The sequence below is a fragment of the Geotrypetes seraphini genome, chromosome 6 (genome assembly GCF_902459505.1).
Source record: "Geotrypetes seraphini chromosome 6, aGeoSer1.1, whole genome shotgun sequence".
Taxonomy (NCBI): Eukaryota; Metazoa; Chordata; class Amphibia; order Gymnophiona; family Dermophiidae; genus Geotrypetes; species Geotrypetes seraphini.
In genome coordinates this window covers 47,145,155-47,163,529 of record NC_047089.1, presented here as the reverse complement: position 1 = coordinate 47,163,529, position 18,375 = coordinate 47,145,155, and the positions used below count along the sequence as shown (strand labels likewise).

At 44.1% G+C, this 18,375-nt stretch overlaps 1 protein-coding gene across 6 annotated transcripts in view; it reads left to right on the top strand.

The window, feature by feature from the left end:
• LNX2 (ligand of numb-protein X 2) overlaps positions 1-18,375 on the top strand; it is a 190,304-nt gene that overhangs the window by 54,624 nt on the left and 117,305 nt on the right. For 5 of the 6 annotated variants that reach the window (XM_033947935.1, XM_033947930.1, XM_033947931.1 and 2 more), the window contains exon 3: positions 1,902-2,404. In XM_033947935.1, the coding sequence (XP_033803826.1) occupies positions 2,004-2,404 (401 nt within the window). In that variant the 5' untranslated portion in view covers positions 1,902-2,003. Of the gene's footprint in view, positions 1-1,901; positions 2,405-4,416; positions 4,548-18,375 lie in introns of those variants that run through there. The other variant, XM_033947934.1, reaches the window with a different exon arrangement.

Below are 18,375 nucleotides of genomic sequence, written 5' to 3'. Positions count from 1 at the left end.
ATCCCTCAACCCTGCAGTCCATCTTCGCTTTGTGGGGCACTCCTCAGGTGGACCTCTTTGCATCTCCTCACAATCATCAACTGCCCCAATTCTGCTCCAGACTCTACTCTCCTCACCGTCTGGCAGCGGATGCTTTTCTTCTGGACTGGTCCAATCTGTTCCTGTATGCTTTCCCTCCTCTCCCGCTCATGCTACGAACCTTGTTCAAACTCAAAAGGGAACACGCCACCATGATTCTAATTGCTCCACGGTGGCCCAGGCAGCATTGGTTCTCCCTTCTACTTCAACTCAGCTCCAGGGAACCTTTTCTGCTTCCAATATTTCCTTCTCTGCTTACGCAGCATCAGGAGACCCTTCTGCATCCCAACCTCCAGTCCCTGCACCTGACAGCTTGGTATCTCTCGGGCTGACTTCACATGATTCTCTTCTGTCCCAGCCCGTTCGTTCTATCCTGGATGCTTCCAGGAAACCTGCCACTCTGCAATGTTACCATCAGAAGTGGACTCGGTTTTCCTCTTGGTGTCTTCGTCATCACCATGATCCTACATCCCTTGCAGTAGAGACCCTGTTGGATTATCTGCTTTCTCTCTCTGACTCTGGCCTCAAATCTACTTCCATCAGAGTCCATCTCAGTGCTATTGCTGCTTTTCATGAGCCGGTCCATGGAAAACTCCTTTCAGCTCATCCCCTGGTCTCCAGATTCATGCGAGGTCTTTTCAACGTGAAACCACCTCTTAAAGCGCCTCCTGTGGTCTGGGATCTTAATGTGGTTCTCTCCGCTTTAATGAAGCCTCCATTTGAACCCTTAGCTAACGCCACTTTCAAGTTTCTCACTTGGAAGGTACTATTCCTTATTGCTCTCACCTCTGCCAGGAGAGTCAGTGAGCTCCATGCACTAATTGCTGACCCACCTTTCACTGTCTTTCATCATGATAAGGTGGTTCTCCGCACACATCCAAAGTTTCTCCCTAAGGTTGTCTCTGAGTTCCATCTCAACCAATCTATTGTACTACCTGTTTTCTTTCCGAAACCTCACTCTCATTCTGGAGAACAGGCTCTTCATACTTTGGACTGTAAACGGGCTTTAGCTTACTATTTAGACCGTACTAAGCCCCACAGATCATCGCCCCAACTTTTTTTGTCCTTTGATCCAAATAGATTGGGGCGTCCTGTCTCTAAGCGTACGCTGTCGAATTGGTTAGCAGCGTGCATTTCTTTCTGCTCTGCTCAGTCTGGACTGACACTGGAAGGTTCGGTCACAGCTCATAGGGTTAGAGCTATGGCAGCATCGGTAGCTTTCCTCCGTTCTACGCCTATTGAGGAAATCTGCAAAGCTGCTACTTGGTCCTCAGTTCATACTTTTACATCACATTATTGTCTGGATGCATTCTCCAGACGGGATGGTCACTTCGGCCAATCTGTTTTACAAAATTTGTTTTCCTAATGGCCAACCTTCCCTCCATCCCTCTTTTTGTTAGCTTGGAGGTCACCCATCAGTCAAGAATATGCTGCCTGCTTGTCCTGAGATAAAGCACAGTTACTTACCGTAACAGGTGTTATCCAGGGACAGCAGGCAGATATTCTTGCATCCCACCCACCTCCCCGGGTTGGCTTCTTAGCTGGCTTATATTAACTGGGGACCGCGCGCCTGGGTCGGGCGGGAAGGCACTCGCGCATGCGCGGTGCGGCATCTAGAACTTTCCAAGTTCTTAGAGTGCAATCACTCTAAAAATGTCCGTACCGGGGCTCCGTCGGTGCCGTCACCCATCAGTCAAGAATATCTGCCTGCTGTCCCTGGATAACACCTGTTACGGTAAGTAAATGTGCTTTCTGACACTGTAATTGTTAATTGGATTTCTTGCTATGAATAATGCTTAAAACTACCGTTTTTTCCTCTGCAGAGCACTTGCCTAAAAGAGGATTATCATATCTTTCAAAAGTGAAACAAATGAATGCAGCATTAAATCAAGTCTAACTACTAATACTGCACCTTATGCTTTGCTATGGGTAGCACAGATGAAGAAATAGTTCCAGTAGAACAGGACTCTTCATTAAATCCTCTATGCTTTGAATGTGGCCAGCAACACTGGACTAAGGAAAATCACTTGTACAATTATCAGAATGAAGTGGATGATGATCTGGTCTGCCATATTTGCCTTCAGCCCTTGTTGCAACCATTGGACACTCCATGTGGACACACATTTTGCTACAAATGCCTAAAGAACTTCTTACAAGAAAAAGATTTCTGTCCTTTGGATAGAAAAAGACTTCAATTTAAACTCTGCAAAAAATCTAGCATTCTTGTTAATAAACTCTTAGATAAGCTATTTGTTTTGTGCCCTTTTTCCACCTTGTGTCAGGAAATAATGCAACGATGTGACTTGGAAGCACATCTTAAACATAGGTAAGTAATGTAATTTTAATTTATATTGCTTTGTCATATCACATAGCTGGCTTTGTACAAATCCAATAAAAAATTTATCTACTCTATTGAGAGGCAGCTGCGCAAATACACACAAATGAATCCTTTCACCTGTATTGCATGCCAAGTACTTAACAGCCATTGTGGTATGTCAGATGAAGAGTTATGATTGCAAATCTGTTTCTTCCTTTAGAAAATTGATCAAAAGTTAATGTACAGTTCAGGGTAGAAAAATAACCTGTGCAGATATCTAGATGTTCCAGTTAAAAGGATATGAAATAAATTTATCCAGATTGCATCTCTCATTGATCATCTCATTTGGAGTTATCTGGACTTTCCTAGATAAGACTCGGGCAAGAGCCTGTCTCTCTAGTAAAATTGCCCAAGGCACCAATTTGTTTCAACGGGAGAAACAATTGAAAACAACCAGTATGATTCATTTTGAGGATACTAGATCTGTCGCAACCATTTGTAACGTGTATGAATATACCTCCTCATGAACCCCATCGTTCTTAGTATCCACAGCAGAGCTGATGTTGGAGAGAAGGCTTGTGGGTCAGCCACGTGCAGTAGCTGTCCACGTCCCTTCAACAAGTGCCGCTGAAGGTAGGAAGGAGCAGCCCAGTTGGATGGCCCTGAAGTAAGCAAGTGCGGCCCTGGAGCAAGCAAGTAGGCAGAGGGGAGACATGATCTGGGAGAAAGGGGGGGTGGAGTGTATTGGGACATGAGAGGGGTACGATTTTGGGACAAAGGCAGGGAGGGGGGCACGAACTCAGGACACAGAAGGGAGGGGGCATGAACTTAGGACACAAGAGGGGGAGGAAGGGGGCACTAACTTGGGACATAGGGAGGGATTAGAAAGGGAGAATTGTTGGGTATGAGTGAGAGGGAAAGAGATTGTGCACAAGGGGAAAGGAAGGAAGTAAAATTGGGTATAGAGAGAGGTAGAGATTCATGGGGAATAGAAGGATGAGAGAGAGAAATGTTGGATATGGTGGTGGAGAGAGGACAGATTGAAGGGGATGCAAGGGGGAGGAATTTTGGACATACTGATGGAGGGAGAGATGTGGCATGGTGCTCGAGAGGGGTGATAGAAGGAGAAATGGGGTTGGTGGGCAGTGGTGAAAAATGCTGCACATGATCCGGGGGATGAGATAGGGAGAAATGTTGCGAATAGGGGTGGAGGAGAGAGGAAGAAAAGTTGGACTCACGGAGGAACAGAGAGAGATGTTGGTTGGGGAAGGGAATGAGGTCCGGAGGAGAGAAATATGCAGGAGGCAGGAAAAAAGAAATATTGGATGCACAGTCAGAAGGAAGTGCAATCAGAGACTCATGAAATCACCAGACAACAAAGGTAGGAAAAATGATTTTATTTTCAATTTAGTAATCAAAATGTGTCAGTTTTGAAAAATTCTATCTGCTGTCTGTTTTGCACTACAATTGTCTATTTTCTAGAGTTGTTATTGAGGTGACATTGCATATTTTAAAGTTATCCGCTTTGACCTCTTTGAAAAAAACAAATATAAATGATAATTAACATTTTCTCTGCATATAGTGTGCTTTGTGGGTTGGTTTTTTTATTTTGTGGTTACCATTATGTATTAAGTTTATATTGTGTGTATATGAAAAATGAATGGAAGAAATTTCATTACAATTGGTACTATTATTATGGGGGTGGGGTCTGGGGCGGAGCTTGGGTGGGGGTACTCGGTTGATATTTGTTAGACTTAGGGGGGTACTTGGCTTGAAGATGTTGAGAAACACTGGGATAGGACACGTTTCAGCTGCTCCATATCGGTATTTCTCTATCTCCAGTAGGTGGTAAATTTGTTCTCTGTGCAAATTCTGGACTTTTGTAGTGGTGCTTGCTCCTGGTTTAGGTTTTTTGGATTCAGTTGAGCTAGGGTTAAGGCTTCACTCTTGGACTTTTTCAGGGGTATACTTGGTGATGTTAAGTCCCTCTCCCTTTCCTTTGCTTCCTTTTAAAAAAATAGCTAAATGGCTGTAGCTCTATAAGGAGAAGATTTACTAGCTAGAAGTTATGGCAGCCATTTTGTAACAGCAGCCACATGGACAGGAATGAGTGTGCATTGTTCTTGCTGTTTGGATCCTATTGGATCACCAGGTATGTATAAGGTAGACATGGGGGTGGGGGGCTCAGTTGGCCCTTTTCCATGCTAAGAATGAGAGGGATGGGGAATTAGAGGAGCAGAGAGGATTAGTCTGCATCTCTTATGAGTCCAAGCGGATATTTAGCAATGCAACTTCATATGATCCAGTGGCCAGCTCAACTTTAATTAGCTCCAGATATCCAATGCCAGTGCTCAGATATGACCTGCATTGAATATTGGGCTAATTCTGTGGCGTTCAGTGTTTTAAAATACCACTGACCTCCACTGGCTGAATATCGACCAGAGTTGAGTTTAAGACTGGGTAAGATTAACTCTGGCATTCTACATAAATAAGCTCCCAAAATTATGGCCCATATGGTACATATCTATGGGAAAAGTGCAGAGACATACACACATAGGTTGGGAAGCATTCCATGAGCTCTGTGTTGCATGCTTTCTCCATTCATAATCAAGTTAGAAGTATTTTTTTCTTTTTTTTTTTTTTCTTAGTTCTACATATGAAAAGTATGACTAAATACATATTACTTAGTTACAGGTTACTGGGAATTCAAGAAAAAAAGATTGCTTACTTTCACCAGTCTATCATACAACACAAATACATTTTAGCATGATACTTGCTTAAAATCGCATTACTATTGCACATACTGCAGGAACATTGTGCTTAGCTCAGCATTTCAATGAAACATTACCTTATTGTTGCCTGTATTACTATTAAGTAACCTAGATGACACACTTTAAAACATGAAAACACATCTTAGCTTCTTGCTAGTATCAAAGATTGAAAGATTTTACTGATCTAATAGGGTAGAGAAAGATGAGACAACATGATTATTTTATGAACACTCACCACTCCATTACCTTAATTGTTTACTCGTGGTTTTCTTGAATTAATGGTTCAGAAGAGCCTTTAAGCGTTCCATAGATCTCATTTTTTGTTGTTGCAGATAATAACCTAATAATCAGTGCTAGGTTTTAAAGCACTTAAATTATTTAGTAGAAACAAAAAAACTAGATTGCTGAGGAATATAATCAGTTTATTTGTTTATAATGGCCTCTTTCTTATATTTTAATTTTTCCATAATTGTTCATTTAACAAATTTGAAATCTGGTAGCTAATGATATAAATAAATGTTGTTAATAGCAAAAGGTAAGAAAGACACTTTGAACAGCAAACACAGTTAGTTTTCCAAGCACAGACCATGGACAAATAAAGCCAAAGATGCCTTTTTAGACTTATAAATTCTTTCAAGTACTGTATATGCAAATATTCCCACATTCACGTGTCATTCTCTGTTAGTCTTGCTGCCAATAATTTGCAGTTTTCTCAGTACATGTACTATGTTCTTCGGTGCAATTTTTTGTCACCTGTAGTACTTATAACTAAGTTTCCTTTATTTTCACAACTCGCTTAGGTCTAAGTATTGGCTGGGAGTTTTTTGTGAGGCAACATTTTTTCCCTCACTATTGTGCCATTTGATTTTTGCCCTGATTTATTTTTTTCCAGATGCCCAGAATACTCCCAGTGGCTTTTCAAGGGTAACAGAGTCATTTCTAGCATAGACTCTCACAATTGATGTTTGGGGTGCCTAGGCACCGATTATGATGCATTTGACTGTTTTCTGTGTTTGAAATTGCAGAAAATGACAAAGGTGAGGCAGATTAAACATGAGAAACTTTTTAGACTCTCCCAGTTCGGTCCATTGACTTCAGCATCTGTAACATTGGTCCCAGTGGCCACTGAAGTTGCATTGGAGCAATGGGAGTGCATCGACATCAGGGAGATGCACTACCTCGATTTCAGGTACTAGTTGAAGGCCCCATGACTTGTCTGCAATGGACCCAGTAATGAGGACCCACATAAATGTGATGACATTCTCGTTGGCACTGAGGGACTACAATTCCATGCTTTGTGTAAAAGCCAAGAAACATTGGCATCGGTCCTCCTTGAAGCATGATGCAGGTTGCTCTGGGTTATTGGTATCATTGGCACCCAAGAAGCATCAGCACTGGTTGGAGCACTCCCCTCTGTGATTGTGATGTCAACTTGCCAAGTTCCCCATTGCCCAGATCCTGCTTCCAATTCAGCACCAAGAAACATTATCTAACAGATAAGTGATGTTTATTTTTTGATGCCTTGCACAGTAGTAACTTATTGTTTATCTGAAGGTACAGCAATGATTGGGTAGTGAGGTTTTTTGGGGAACTCGTTCCCCATTTTCCTCCATGTCTCTGAGCACAACCTTCTTATTAGATAAATTATATGAATATAAATTTGATTAACTTTTTGACTTCAATACTATATATATTTTTTTTTCATGAAAGCGTGTTGTGTATTATATTTTATCCAATTCAGCACCAGCAGATTCTCAGGCTCCTTCATACTGGCACATTACAAGCCTTTTCCAATGCTTGTACATGAGGTGCAGAACAAAGTCATATTCCCACAGGAGAAAAGAAAGTCCCCTCCAGCAGAGCTCTTCTATTTTGGCTTTCTCAAGGAAATGGCAGCTCCCATTCTATTTCAGTTTGGCATGGAGGACGAGCCCATGGATGAGTTGTTAACTGTCATAAGAACATAAGCACTGCCTTTGCCGGGTCAGACTAGGGGTCCATCGTGCCCAGCAGTCCGCTCCCGCGGCGGCCCCCCAGGTCCATGACCTGTAAGTGATCCTTTACCTAAATCATGTATTCCCTTATTCATTTAGTGTCCTGTATAGTTACCCTCTGTCTGTATCCTTCAATCCCCTTCACCTTCAGGAAGTCATCCAATCCCTTTTTGAAACCCAAAATTGTTCGCTGTCCTATCGCCTCTTCTGGGAGCGCATTCCAGGTGTCCACCACCCTCTGAGTGAAGAAGAACTTCCTAGCATTCGTTTTGAAACTGTCTCCTTTCTATTTTTCTGAATGCCCTCTTGTTTTTGTTGTCCCTGCTAGTCTGAAGAATCTGTCCCTCTCCACCTTCTCTATGCCTTTCATGATTTTATAAGTCTCTATCATGTCCCCTCTAAGTCTCCGCTTTTCCAGGGTAAAGAGCCCCAGCTTCTCCAGCCTTTCAGCTTACAAAAGGTTTTCCATGCCCTTTATCATCCTAGTCACTCTTCTCTGGACCCTCTCGAGTATCACCATATCCTTCTTAAGGTACGGCGACCAGTATTGGACGCAGTACTCCAGATGCGGGCGCACCATCGCTCGATACAGTGATAGGATAACTTCCTTCATTCTGGTAGTGATACCCTTTTTGATAATGCCCAACATTCTGTTCGCTTTCTTTGAGGCCGCTGCACATTGCGCCACCGGCTTCATTGTTTTATCCACCAATACCCCCAAGTATTTTTCTAGGTTGCCTTCCCCCAGTACCCTCTCTCCCATCGTATAGCTGTACATCGGGTTCCCTTTCCCTATGTGCAAGACTTTACATTTCTCTACATTGAAGCTCATCTGCCATCTTTCTACCCACTCATTCAGTTTGTTCAGGTCTCTTTGTATTCCTCAACAGTTCTGACCCTACTGGAGAGTTTTGTGTCGTCCGCAAATTTTATAACTTCGTACTTCGTCCCTGTTTCCAGGTCATTTATGAATTTATTGAACAGCAGCGGTCCCAACACTGACCCCTGTGGGACACCACTTGTGACCCCTTTCTAGTCCCTTTACTCCTACCCTCTGTTTCCTGTCCGCCAGCCAATTCCTGATCCATCTGTGCACGTCCCCTACCACCCCGTGGCTCCACAGTTTTCTTAGTAGGTGCTCATGAGGTACCTTGTCAAAGGTTTTTTGGAAATCTAGATATACGATGTCTATGGGAACATCCTTGTCCAATTGTTCGCTTATCCCCTCAAAGAAATGAAGTAGGTTCGTTTGGCATGATCTTCCTTTACGGAAACCATGCTGGCTTGTTCTCATCAGATTATTTTTTTCTAAATGCTCATTGATACTTTCCTTGATCAATGATTCAGCCATCTTCCCCGGAACTGAGGTTAAGCTCACCGGTCTGTAGTTCCCTGGGTTGCCTCTCGTTCCTTTTTTGAAGATAGGTGTAACATTCGCTATCCTCCTGTCGTCCGGGATTACCCCTGTTCTCAGGGATAGGTTACAGATCTGCCGTAGTAACTCCGCTGTTCGTCTCTGAGCTCTTTCAGTATTCTCGGGTGGATTCCGTCTGGGCCCGGAGATTTGTCAGTTTTTAATCTATCTATCTGCTTGAGTACGTCTTCGAGGCTTACCTCCATGCATGATAATTTTCCCTCTTGATCCCCCTTGAAGATTTTTTCTGGTTCCGGCACGTTGGATATGTCTTCTCTTGTAAAGACCGACGAGAAGAACATGTTTAGTCTGTCAGCCACCTCTTTTTCCTCCTTCACCACTCCCTTCCTGTTTCCCTCATCCAGAGGTCCCACTTCCTCCCTCGCCGACTGCTTTCCTTTCACATAAATGTGAAGAATGGTTTAAAGTTTTGTGCTTCCTTGGCTAGTCTCTCTTCGTATTCTTTCTTTGCTTTTCTGACCACTCGGTGACATTCTTTTTGTTGCTTCCTGTTCTCTTTCCAATTTTCTTTGGTTTTGTCCTTTTTCCACTTACGAAATGATCTTTTCTTGTCTCCTATCACTATTTTTACTTCATTGGTCATCCATGCCGGGTCTTTCGTTTGATTCTTTTTGCATCCTTTTCTAAATCTACAGGTTTTGTGCCTCGTTTACCGTGTCTTTGAATAAGGACCAGGCTTGCTCCACAGTCTGCGCTTTCTTGGAGCTGTTTTTGAGTTTTTTTTCTCACCATTTATCTCATGGCATCATAGTTCCCTTTCTTGAAGTTAAGTATTGTTGCATTGGTTCTTTTTCCCTTTGGTAATCCTACTTCCACTTTGAACTGGATCATGTTGTGGTCACTATTACCTAATGGTCCCACTACTTCCACTCCCTTTGCAGGTCCCTTCAGCCCGTTGAGGATTAGATCCAGAATCGCTGACCCTCTCGTTGGTTCCTTGACAAGTTGTTCCATGAAGCAGTCCCATACAGCCTCCAGGAACTCTGTTTCCTTTGTACATTTTGAAGTTCCAAGACTCCAGTCTATCCCGGGATAGTTGAAATCTCCCATAACTATGGTGTTAGTGTTCTTGCATTCCCGCCTCAACTCGGCTTCCATTTCTGCATCATTTGCTTTAATTTGCCCAGGTGGACAGTAGTACAGTCCCATCTTTATCTCGATTCTGTTTATTCCTGATATTTTAACCCATAGTGATTCCAGTTGATCTTTGGTCGCTGCTACGTCCACACTGGTCGAGTGAATGGTGTCCTTAATGTATAGTGCTATTCCTCCTCCTTTCCGATGTGTCCTGTCTCTTCGGTAGAGCTTGTACCCTGGCAGTACAATGTCCCATTTATTTTCCTCGTTCCAGTTTCCTGATCCCTATGATGTCTAGGCTCTCATTTTTAGCCTTGACTTCTAATTCCCCCATTTTGTTTTTTAGGCTCCTTGCATTAATGTACAAGCAGTTCAAGTCCTGGTATTTTCTCATCCTTGTTATTTTCCCTTGCGTTTCATTTTTCTTTCTGTCCCCTTCCTGACCTGCTGACTCCTGATTTTTGTCTCTTTTGTCTTCCCCTTGTGGTATGTTCCTATTGTCCTCCTCTTGTTCCTTCCCTTTGTCCTGTTCCACTTTGACTTCCCCTTGTAGTATTCTCCTCCTACCCTCCTCTCGCTTCGTCTGGCTCCCTTGTTTTTTTTCCAGCTCCTATTGTATGCCATTTGTGTCTTCCCAGCATTTTTCCCACTCAGTATCTTCTCGGGATACTGTCTTCCGAACCATCAACATCAGGTCGACTGTCAGCTTTCCCCTTCTACTTAGTTTAAAGCTTGCTCTATTGCTTTTCTGATGTTATTTGCTAGTTGTCTAGTTCCTGCTGAGCTCAGGTGTAGTCCATCTCTTTTGAAGAGCTTGTTCTTGCCCCAGAATGTTGTCCAGTTCCTCATGAAGAGAAATCCCTCTTCCTCACACTATCTCCTCATCCACGCATTTATTGATTGTTGTTCCGTCTGACTCTTTGCTTCTGCCCTCGGTACTGGCAGGATCTCTGAGAAGGTTATCCTCTGGGTCCTCATCTTCAGCTTCTTCCCTAAGATCTTGAACTGTTCAGTAAGTGCATTCTTGCTGTAGTCTCTCCTGGTGACAATTCATCCCAACGTGGACTATCACTGCTGTCTCTTTCGTCTCTGCTCCCTCCAGGATTCTTTCAATTTTGTCGACGATGTCCTTTGTTCTTGCTCCTGGGAGACAGGTCACTAACCGATCCTCTCTCCCTCCTGCTATGTGACTGTCTACTTGCCTTAGGATTGAGTCTCCCACCAGGATTGCAGATTTCCCCTTTTTCAGCCTCCGTTGCGGTCGCAGGTCCATGTCCTTGGTGCGCTTCGTTTCTTCTCCCTCTAGGCCCTGGTAGAATCTTGCCTCTTCTTTCTGCGAGATTCCTCTATGGGTACCTTCTACCGTGGTGTCAGATGGTTCTTGTCCTCTGTCCTGTGCGTCTTCTTCGTTCCTGTGCTGCTCATGTTCCTGTTCTTCCACTCTCCTGTAGGCATCCTCGATGAACTTCTCGAATTCCCTGACTTGTTCCTCGATGTTCCTCTCTCGCATAGGGTCTTTGGCTGTCTGGAATGGGTCTTCTGAGATGTAGAGTCCCTCCAGCTCCTGGATCTTGTGCTTCAGACGACTGACTTTGCTCTTCAAGCTCTTCAGTTCCTGACATCGTCCGCACACATATGACTGAGCCCCGAGGGGAGGTAGTCTTACATGTGGCAGTCTGTACAGTACACTGGGAAGCTCATCCTCTGGGTTCCTTCAGCTTCCATTCTTGTCCGCCTTCTAGGAGTCCTGGTACTCTTTGCTAGTGTGCTCATTCCTGTGCCTGGCTCTTCGTCTTCCGCTTCCCTTTGCTTGTGCGTGCGTGTCGTCTGCCTCTTCCTTGCCTTCTATGCCTTCCTTTACCATTTGCTTGTGTATTTGTGTGTGGTATTTCTTGAGTCTGCCTTTTCTTGTCCTTCTTTGCCTGCTGCTGCCTTGTTGATTATTCCGCAAATCGATCAAAACCGCCCTATTCGCAAAATTCATTGACTAAAACAGTCCCCTCCCCCTCTAAGACTCCCCTCCCCAACAAACGCCCTTCTCTCTCTCAATAAGCCCCTCTTTTTCTGATCTCCTCTACCCTTAGAACTCCAACTTATGGATGTCCTAAATCTCTCAGATACTCTTCGCCCATAGTTCTCCAATTTAACACGTAAGTTTCCCATTTAGACTATCGTACTGCATTAAGACTCCTTGTACGGTATTATATTTAGACTTTTATATGTTATTGTATTTAGACTCACTGTATTATATACTATTGTATTTAGATTCACAGTATTGTATTGTAAGTGGATCTATGATATCGTATTGTATTAAGATTTCTGCTATTCGCTGAATGTCCAGCCTTCTTATAATGTAAACCGCCTAGAAGTCGCCTGACTATGGCGGTATAGAAAAATAAAGTTATTATTATTATTATTATTATGTGCACGTGTGCTACCTCCTGGGCCTATTCCTTCCTTATCTTCTGTCCTTGCCGCTTATCTTCTACGTCTTCCTTGCCTGTCTCTTCCCTTTGTTCGTGTGTGGGTGTGGTCCCTCCTGGGCCTACTTGTTTCTTATCTTCTGTGCTTGCTGCCCCTTTGCCTTACTTGCTTGTGTGTATATTCTCTGTTCCGTTCTTGCTGTCTTCTTACCTTGTTGTCTCCCTTGCCTTTCTTGGGTTGCCTGGATGTAGCGACCCAGTCCTTCTTAAGGCCCTCCTACTCCTCGCTACTCTCCTTCTCCTCTCCCGATGCTGCTCACCGTTTCCTTTTGTGTCTCTCTTGTGGTGTTTCATCCATGTTTTATAGACCAAATTTGCTTCTTTTTTTTTTACTTTCTTTCTTGAAAACAGAGAATATCTGAAACAAAATATTCAAAGAAAAACATTAAATAAAAATTAAGACCACATTATAGGAATTACTATTTTATTTATAAGCTGTGTTCTCACTATTCTAAATGGAGTACGTCCAAAACCAATACAAACAAAATAAAAATAAGCAAACCAAAACTTATAACAATAATACTATAAAAAAATCAGACCAATTCAAATCATATCATTCTGTCCTTCTCTCCATCAGTTTTAATCTTGGTTTATACTATATGCCTGCTGAAAAAGGTCTTCAGTTCTTTTTTGAATTGTCCTGTAATATGAGTTTCTCATACTTTCAAAGGCGTTCCATGTCCTGGGTCCTATTATTAAATAAAAACCAAACAAACCCCAAAAGCACAGAGGAACCGTATGTTTCTAATCTGAACAGTACTAATTGTACTATAAAGCCATCTTGGAGGATATAATGGATGACAGTATAATTCTGTAGGCTTGTACACGATGCAAGCAAATTTTATTTACAGTAATTGGCGACTTTCGGCGTGACATCTAACGTTATCTTTCCAGTTTATTTTGTGACAATTTTTTCTTTTCTCCTTTATCACCATGGACCCCTGATGAAGGTTGTCCGAAACATGGACCATGTTGGGTCCCTCGCTTGGTAAAAGGTTTTTAGATACAATTTATTTGTCACAATAAAATTTGCCTGCATCGTGTACAAGCCTGCAGTTTTGGTTTGTTTGCTCTGGTTTGCTTTTTCACTGCAGACGAAGTTGGACCCCTTGTCTTCTCTGGTTTTGTTGCTTGACAGTATAATTCTGTCATTACTTTTGAGTATGTTTTCGTTTGTTTGGTTTTTCCCCCTCTTAGGCTAGAATTTGCTTCTTACTCTAGAATTGATTATATTTTTGTGGAGCGTGGCCTACTTCGTTGGGTGGATTTGGCAGGAATTGAACAAGTTACCTGGTCTGACCATGCGCCTATTTGATTGCGGGTGACGGAGGTTGTTCGGGATGGAAATATTGGCGCTTTAACGATAGTCTTTTGGATGATCCAGGTGTGGCGGCTCAACTTGAGGAGTGGCTTCGTGATTATTTGGATTTGAATCTGGAGTGTGGTGCTTCCCCGGAGGCCATATGGGAGGGGTTGAAGGCCACCCTGAGAGGTCGCCTGATTGCTTTGGCCTCTTCCAGGCAGAAGTGTCGCCAGGAGGAAATAGGCACACTGTTACATAAGATCGGGAGATTGGAGGGGATGCATAAGCATCAACCCTGGAATGTGGAGGTGGGCAAATAGCGACAGCGGGTCCAGAGCGATCTCCAAACATTGGAGTTGGAGCGCTTGAGTTTTAATTTTCAGCTTTTACAGCAAAAATATTTTGAGCTCTCCAATAAGGCTAGCCGGCTGGTTGCACATCGTTTGAAGGTGCGCCAAATGCGGAACCATATACTGTCAATCCGGGCAGCCTCGAGGGCAGTTTTGAGCAAGGAGGATGCTATTAGAGCCCAATTTGTGGACTATTGCTCCCAACTCTATACCCCAGAGGTAGAAGGGACTCGGCAGGATCGGGACCGTTACCTGGCTTTGGCTTTGCTACCGTGGATTGCAGAAGGTGATGTGGGGCGGCTGGACCACCCACTTACTGTACTTGAGGCAAGGGGGGCCTTACGGTCCATGAAGTTGTGTAAATCCCCCAGTCTGGACGGCTTCACTGTCCATTATTATAAGCGCTTCCAGTATTTATTGTTGCCACCCCTTTTACACTTCCTTAATTCTCTGGAAGGGGATAGTAAGCTGGGGTTAGTGTCTTGGCGAAGGAGGGGAAGGGATCCTATGCAGTGTGCCTTCTATTGTATGATTTCCTTACTGGGGGTAGACACTAAAATCATTACGCGTATTTTAGTAGACCGTCTGATGAGTTGGATTCCACGTTTGATTCATCCTGACCAATCGGGGTTTGTGGTGGGTTGGCGGTGGGTTGGCAAGTGGGGGATAATGTCCGGGTTTATAATCTTTTAGAGAGGGCTTGGGGTAGGGCCAGGGAGGCGATTTTCTTATCAATTGGTGCTGAAAAAGCCTTTGATAGGGTTTCTTGGCCCTTTTTATTTCAAGTTCTGGAGTCTATTGGTCTTGGTCCGTGCATGAGGGAGTGGATCCGCATACTCTATACTTGTCCCGTGGGCTTTATCAAGGTGAACAGGGGTTACTCTGAAACTTTTTCTTTGGCATGGGGTACACGCCAGGGGTGCCCTCTCTCTTCCCTTCTCTTCGCGTTGACGGTGGAACCCTTGGTGCAATGGGTGCAGGGAAATAGGGATATTCGGTGTATAGCTATGCCTGGGGAGGGGGGGGGGTAATACAAGCTGGCCCTCTTTGCTGATGATCTCCTATTTACGGTGGAGGATCCGGAGGCTTCCTTGAGGGAGTTGGAGTCATTTGGGATCATTTCTGGGTTAATGTAGGAAAATCTGAGTTGCTTAATGTGAATTTATCCAACAATCGGGTGGAGTATTTTCGGCAGCGCTTCTCTTTTTGATGGGTTAAGAACCCCCTGAGATATCTGGGGTATATTTTGGCCCGCCGGGTGTCAGTGTTTACGATCTTAATTATCACCCGTTGTTTCATCGCATTCGGCTAGATTTGGATGGTCGGGGGGGGGGGGGGCAATATTTCTCCTGGTTGGGCAGGTGGAGATATGAACATGATGGTACTTCTCGTCTCTTGTTTTTGTTTCAAGTGCTTCTGGTGTGGGTTAGTAAGTGGGTTTTGGAGGGGGTGCAACGGAGTATTCTTCGCTTTATTTGGGCTGGACATAGGCCGCGAGTGGGCCGGAAGGTTCTCTATTTGGGTTGGCGGGAGGGGGGTCTGGCGGTCACTAATATATTAAAATACTATCAGGCTTATCAACTATGTGCTCTTCTGGAGTGGCAGACCCAGGACCCGAAACCGTGGGTGGTGATCGAACAGGATTTTGGGGGGGGGGGGGGGTGCTATTGCTACATCGTCCATGGATGCCTGGGAGGGTGAGGGTGGATGGGGGGGGGTCTGATGTCCATGGTAACCTCTCTGAAGGTAAGGAGAACAGTCCGGAAGGTGTTGTTGTTGGGGAGGTGTCACTTGTGGTATACCCCGCTGCACCATAATCTGGATTTTGTGCCCGGCCAGGGAGATGGGGTGTTTGTGCATTTGTGGAGTTGGTGTGTGTGGGACACTTGTGTGATCTGGTTTTGAAACGGGTAAGGTCTTTTGGGGAACTTCAGACTCGCTATGGTCTTTCTCCTCAGGATTTATTCCCCTATTGCAGGTACTTCATTACTTACAGACTTCAGGGATCTTGGGGGAGATGCTTGGTGCCAGATTTTGAACTGTTATTAGGGCCGGTGCTCCAGAAGGGGACCTTATCAGCACTTTATAGGTGCCTTAATGTTCGAGGAGCTGCTTTGTTGCCCTATATGAAAGCCTGGGAGGGGGACTGGGAATCTGCTATTCCTCAGGAAGCTTGGGAGGTTATAGCAGCCTTGATTGTTGAAAATGGCTATAAAGTACTACACCCCTCAAGCCTTGGCTAAGTGGCGAGGAGGTGGGATGGGTTTGTGCTAGAGGGGTTGTGGGGAGGTGGGTACCTATCTCCATATGTGGTGGTCTTGTGGGAGGGTGCGGGGCTTTTGGACTGGGGTGTTTATTCGCATCTCCCAGATTTTAGGTAAGCCGGTTCCTGTTGACTGGTGCCTACTCTTTTGGCATCAGCTGGATTTGGAATGGGGAGAATCCCTGTTTTGTAAGCTGGCTATCACTGCAGCCCAGTTGGTGCTGGCCTCTACCTGGAACCGTTTGGTGCCCCTTACTTGGCAGTTGGAACAGCGTTTGCAACACTGGAAGCTTTTGTACCAACTTATTGCTATTCAGCATGGTAAACAGCATGGGTATGCTTATATTTGGCGGAACTTCCGTGTGAGCTTTTTGTAGGGTTAAGTAGTAGGGTTGGGGGTGGGTGCAGTGTTTGGGAGTTGCTGGTCTGTGGGAGTGGTTGGGGGGTATTCCTTTATTCTTGTTGGTATGGACCATTTTCCTGTATGGGGTATGAGTAATGGGATCTGTCCTGGGAGGGGGGATAATGATATGGAATGGCCACTGTGGGACTTTGTTTTCTTTTGCCTGTTTTACTGTGTGTGCTGTTGGTTGTAGTGTTCTTTATTCCCTGGCTGTAATCTTTATCAGCCTTGTTTGCATTTGATTCTGTTTTTCACTTTTCAATAAAAGCTCTTATTTAAAAAAAAAAAATTCAAGATTTATCTGGGCACCCTTCGTCCCATGATTCAGAAAGACAATCACAAGAAGTATCTCAGATTGCAAATAGGGAAGCATCACATCCAGTATTGGATTCTGCCATTTGGCCTTGTGTCCACCCCTAGAGGTCTTACAAAGTGTCTTGCCATAGTTGCAGCATTGCTACTTGGACTGTGGGGTGCGTGTCTTTCCCTACTTGGGGATTGGTTGGTCAAAAGTGCTCAAGGATCAGTGGAGAGAACTGTTCATGTATTGGAACTGCTAAAATTCATTATCAATTACCCAAGTTCTACTCCTAGTACAAAGCCCTACTAAGTCAAAACAGCGGAGGAGACGAAACAATCAGTCAGCTTTTACATTAGTATAAGCAGCCTGACATAGGTATTGTACATTCTGTACTTTCTTCGCTTATTTATCAACTCATAAGACTCCTGATGCAGGCCTAGCGACCAAAACACAAATTGTGTCTAGTCTTTTGCAACAAACCTGTTTGCGCCATAGACTGTTTTGATTGTTTCGTCTTCTCTGCTGGTTTGACTTTTTATTGATCTGCGGTGGCATCTTCTTCTGTTGCCTGTTTACCACAAACCCTACTAGACATGATTCAAGCTTAAGTCACTGGCATGGCAGATGCCCACATTGTCATTGCATTCAAGTTCAGAACAACCAGCAGATCACAGCTCGGCAGATGTGGTTTGGCCACATAGTTCCCACTGTACATATCACTCCTATGGCTCACCTCCATTTGAGGAACATCCAGTGGGTCCTTGTGCAATCCCACTCCATTTCTGGACATGTGGATTAGGTATCCCATCTCATGAAATCTCTTGTAAGAAGCTTCATTTACATGTTTGTGAACCTTCCCTCTTACCTCATGACTACCCTCTAACTTCCAGTTGTCTTCTTACAAGTGAGATAGTAGGAGCTAGTCTTGTCTGCTTGTGTTTATTTTTTCTCTAACTTCAGTATTTTTGCGGCTTTGTGTTCTCGTGCTGCAGAGGTTTTCCCATGGGGTCAGTTCTCGCTGCAAGAGATCGCAGACTTTACTGGAAAAGTCTGTTTCTAGGGGATTGTCTGGGTTGAAATGCACCCGCCTGGAAAGCCTGCGTTCACAGATCAGTACTCAAGGACCATTTCCTTGGGAGTGTTGCTCACCCAAGATTCATCCACTAATGGGTTTGAGTGCAGATTGTATAGCTCCATGCAGGTGTATCCAGGATTGGGGCCAACTGGGTTCCTCTACCCGGTGTGTCGCTTCCATCTTGCAGCTCACACAATCAGGTTGACAGTCTGTGAGATCAATTTTGGAGGGTCTCAGCTTTTAAGTTTTAAGGGTTTTGGAGGTAAGCCCTAGGTCCTCCACACCAAAAATCCTAAAATCACTATATTTTAGGGGTGGTTGTGGTTTTCCCGGGCTGTTTTATTAGTAAAAAAGCTCCTGTGGCAGCCATCTTGGATTTTCCAGATTTGATTTTAAAGATTTTTTTATCATTATTATTATTATTTTTACTACAAGCTTTGTTTTTGCAAGAAAACATCAGATGGACTCCTTGGGGCAGGATACTTCGATTCATGCTCCATTTGCGATGGATGGCTGACGGGTGAG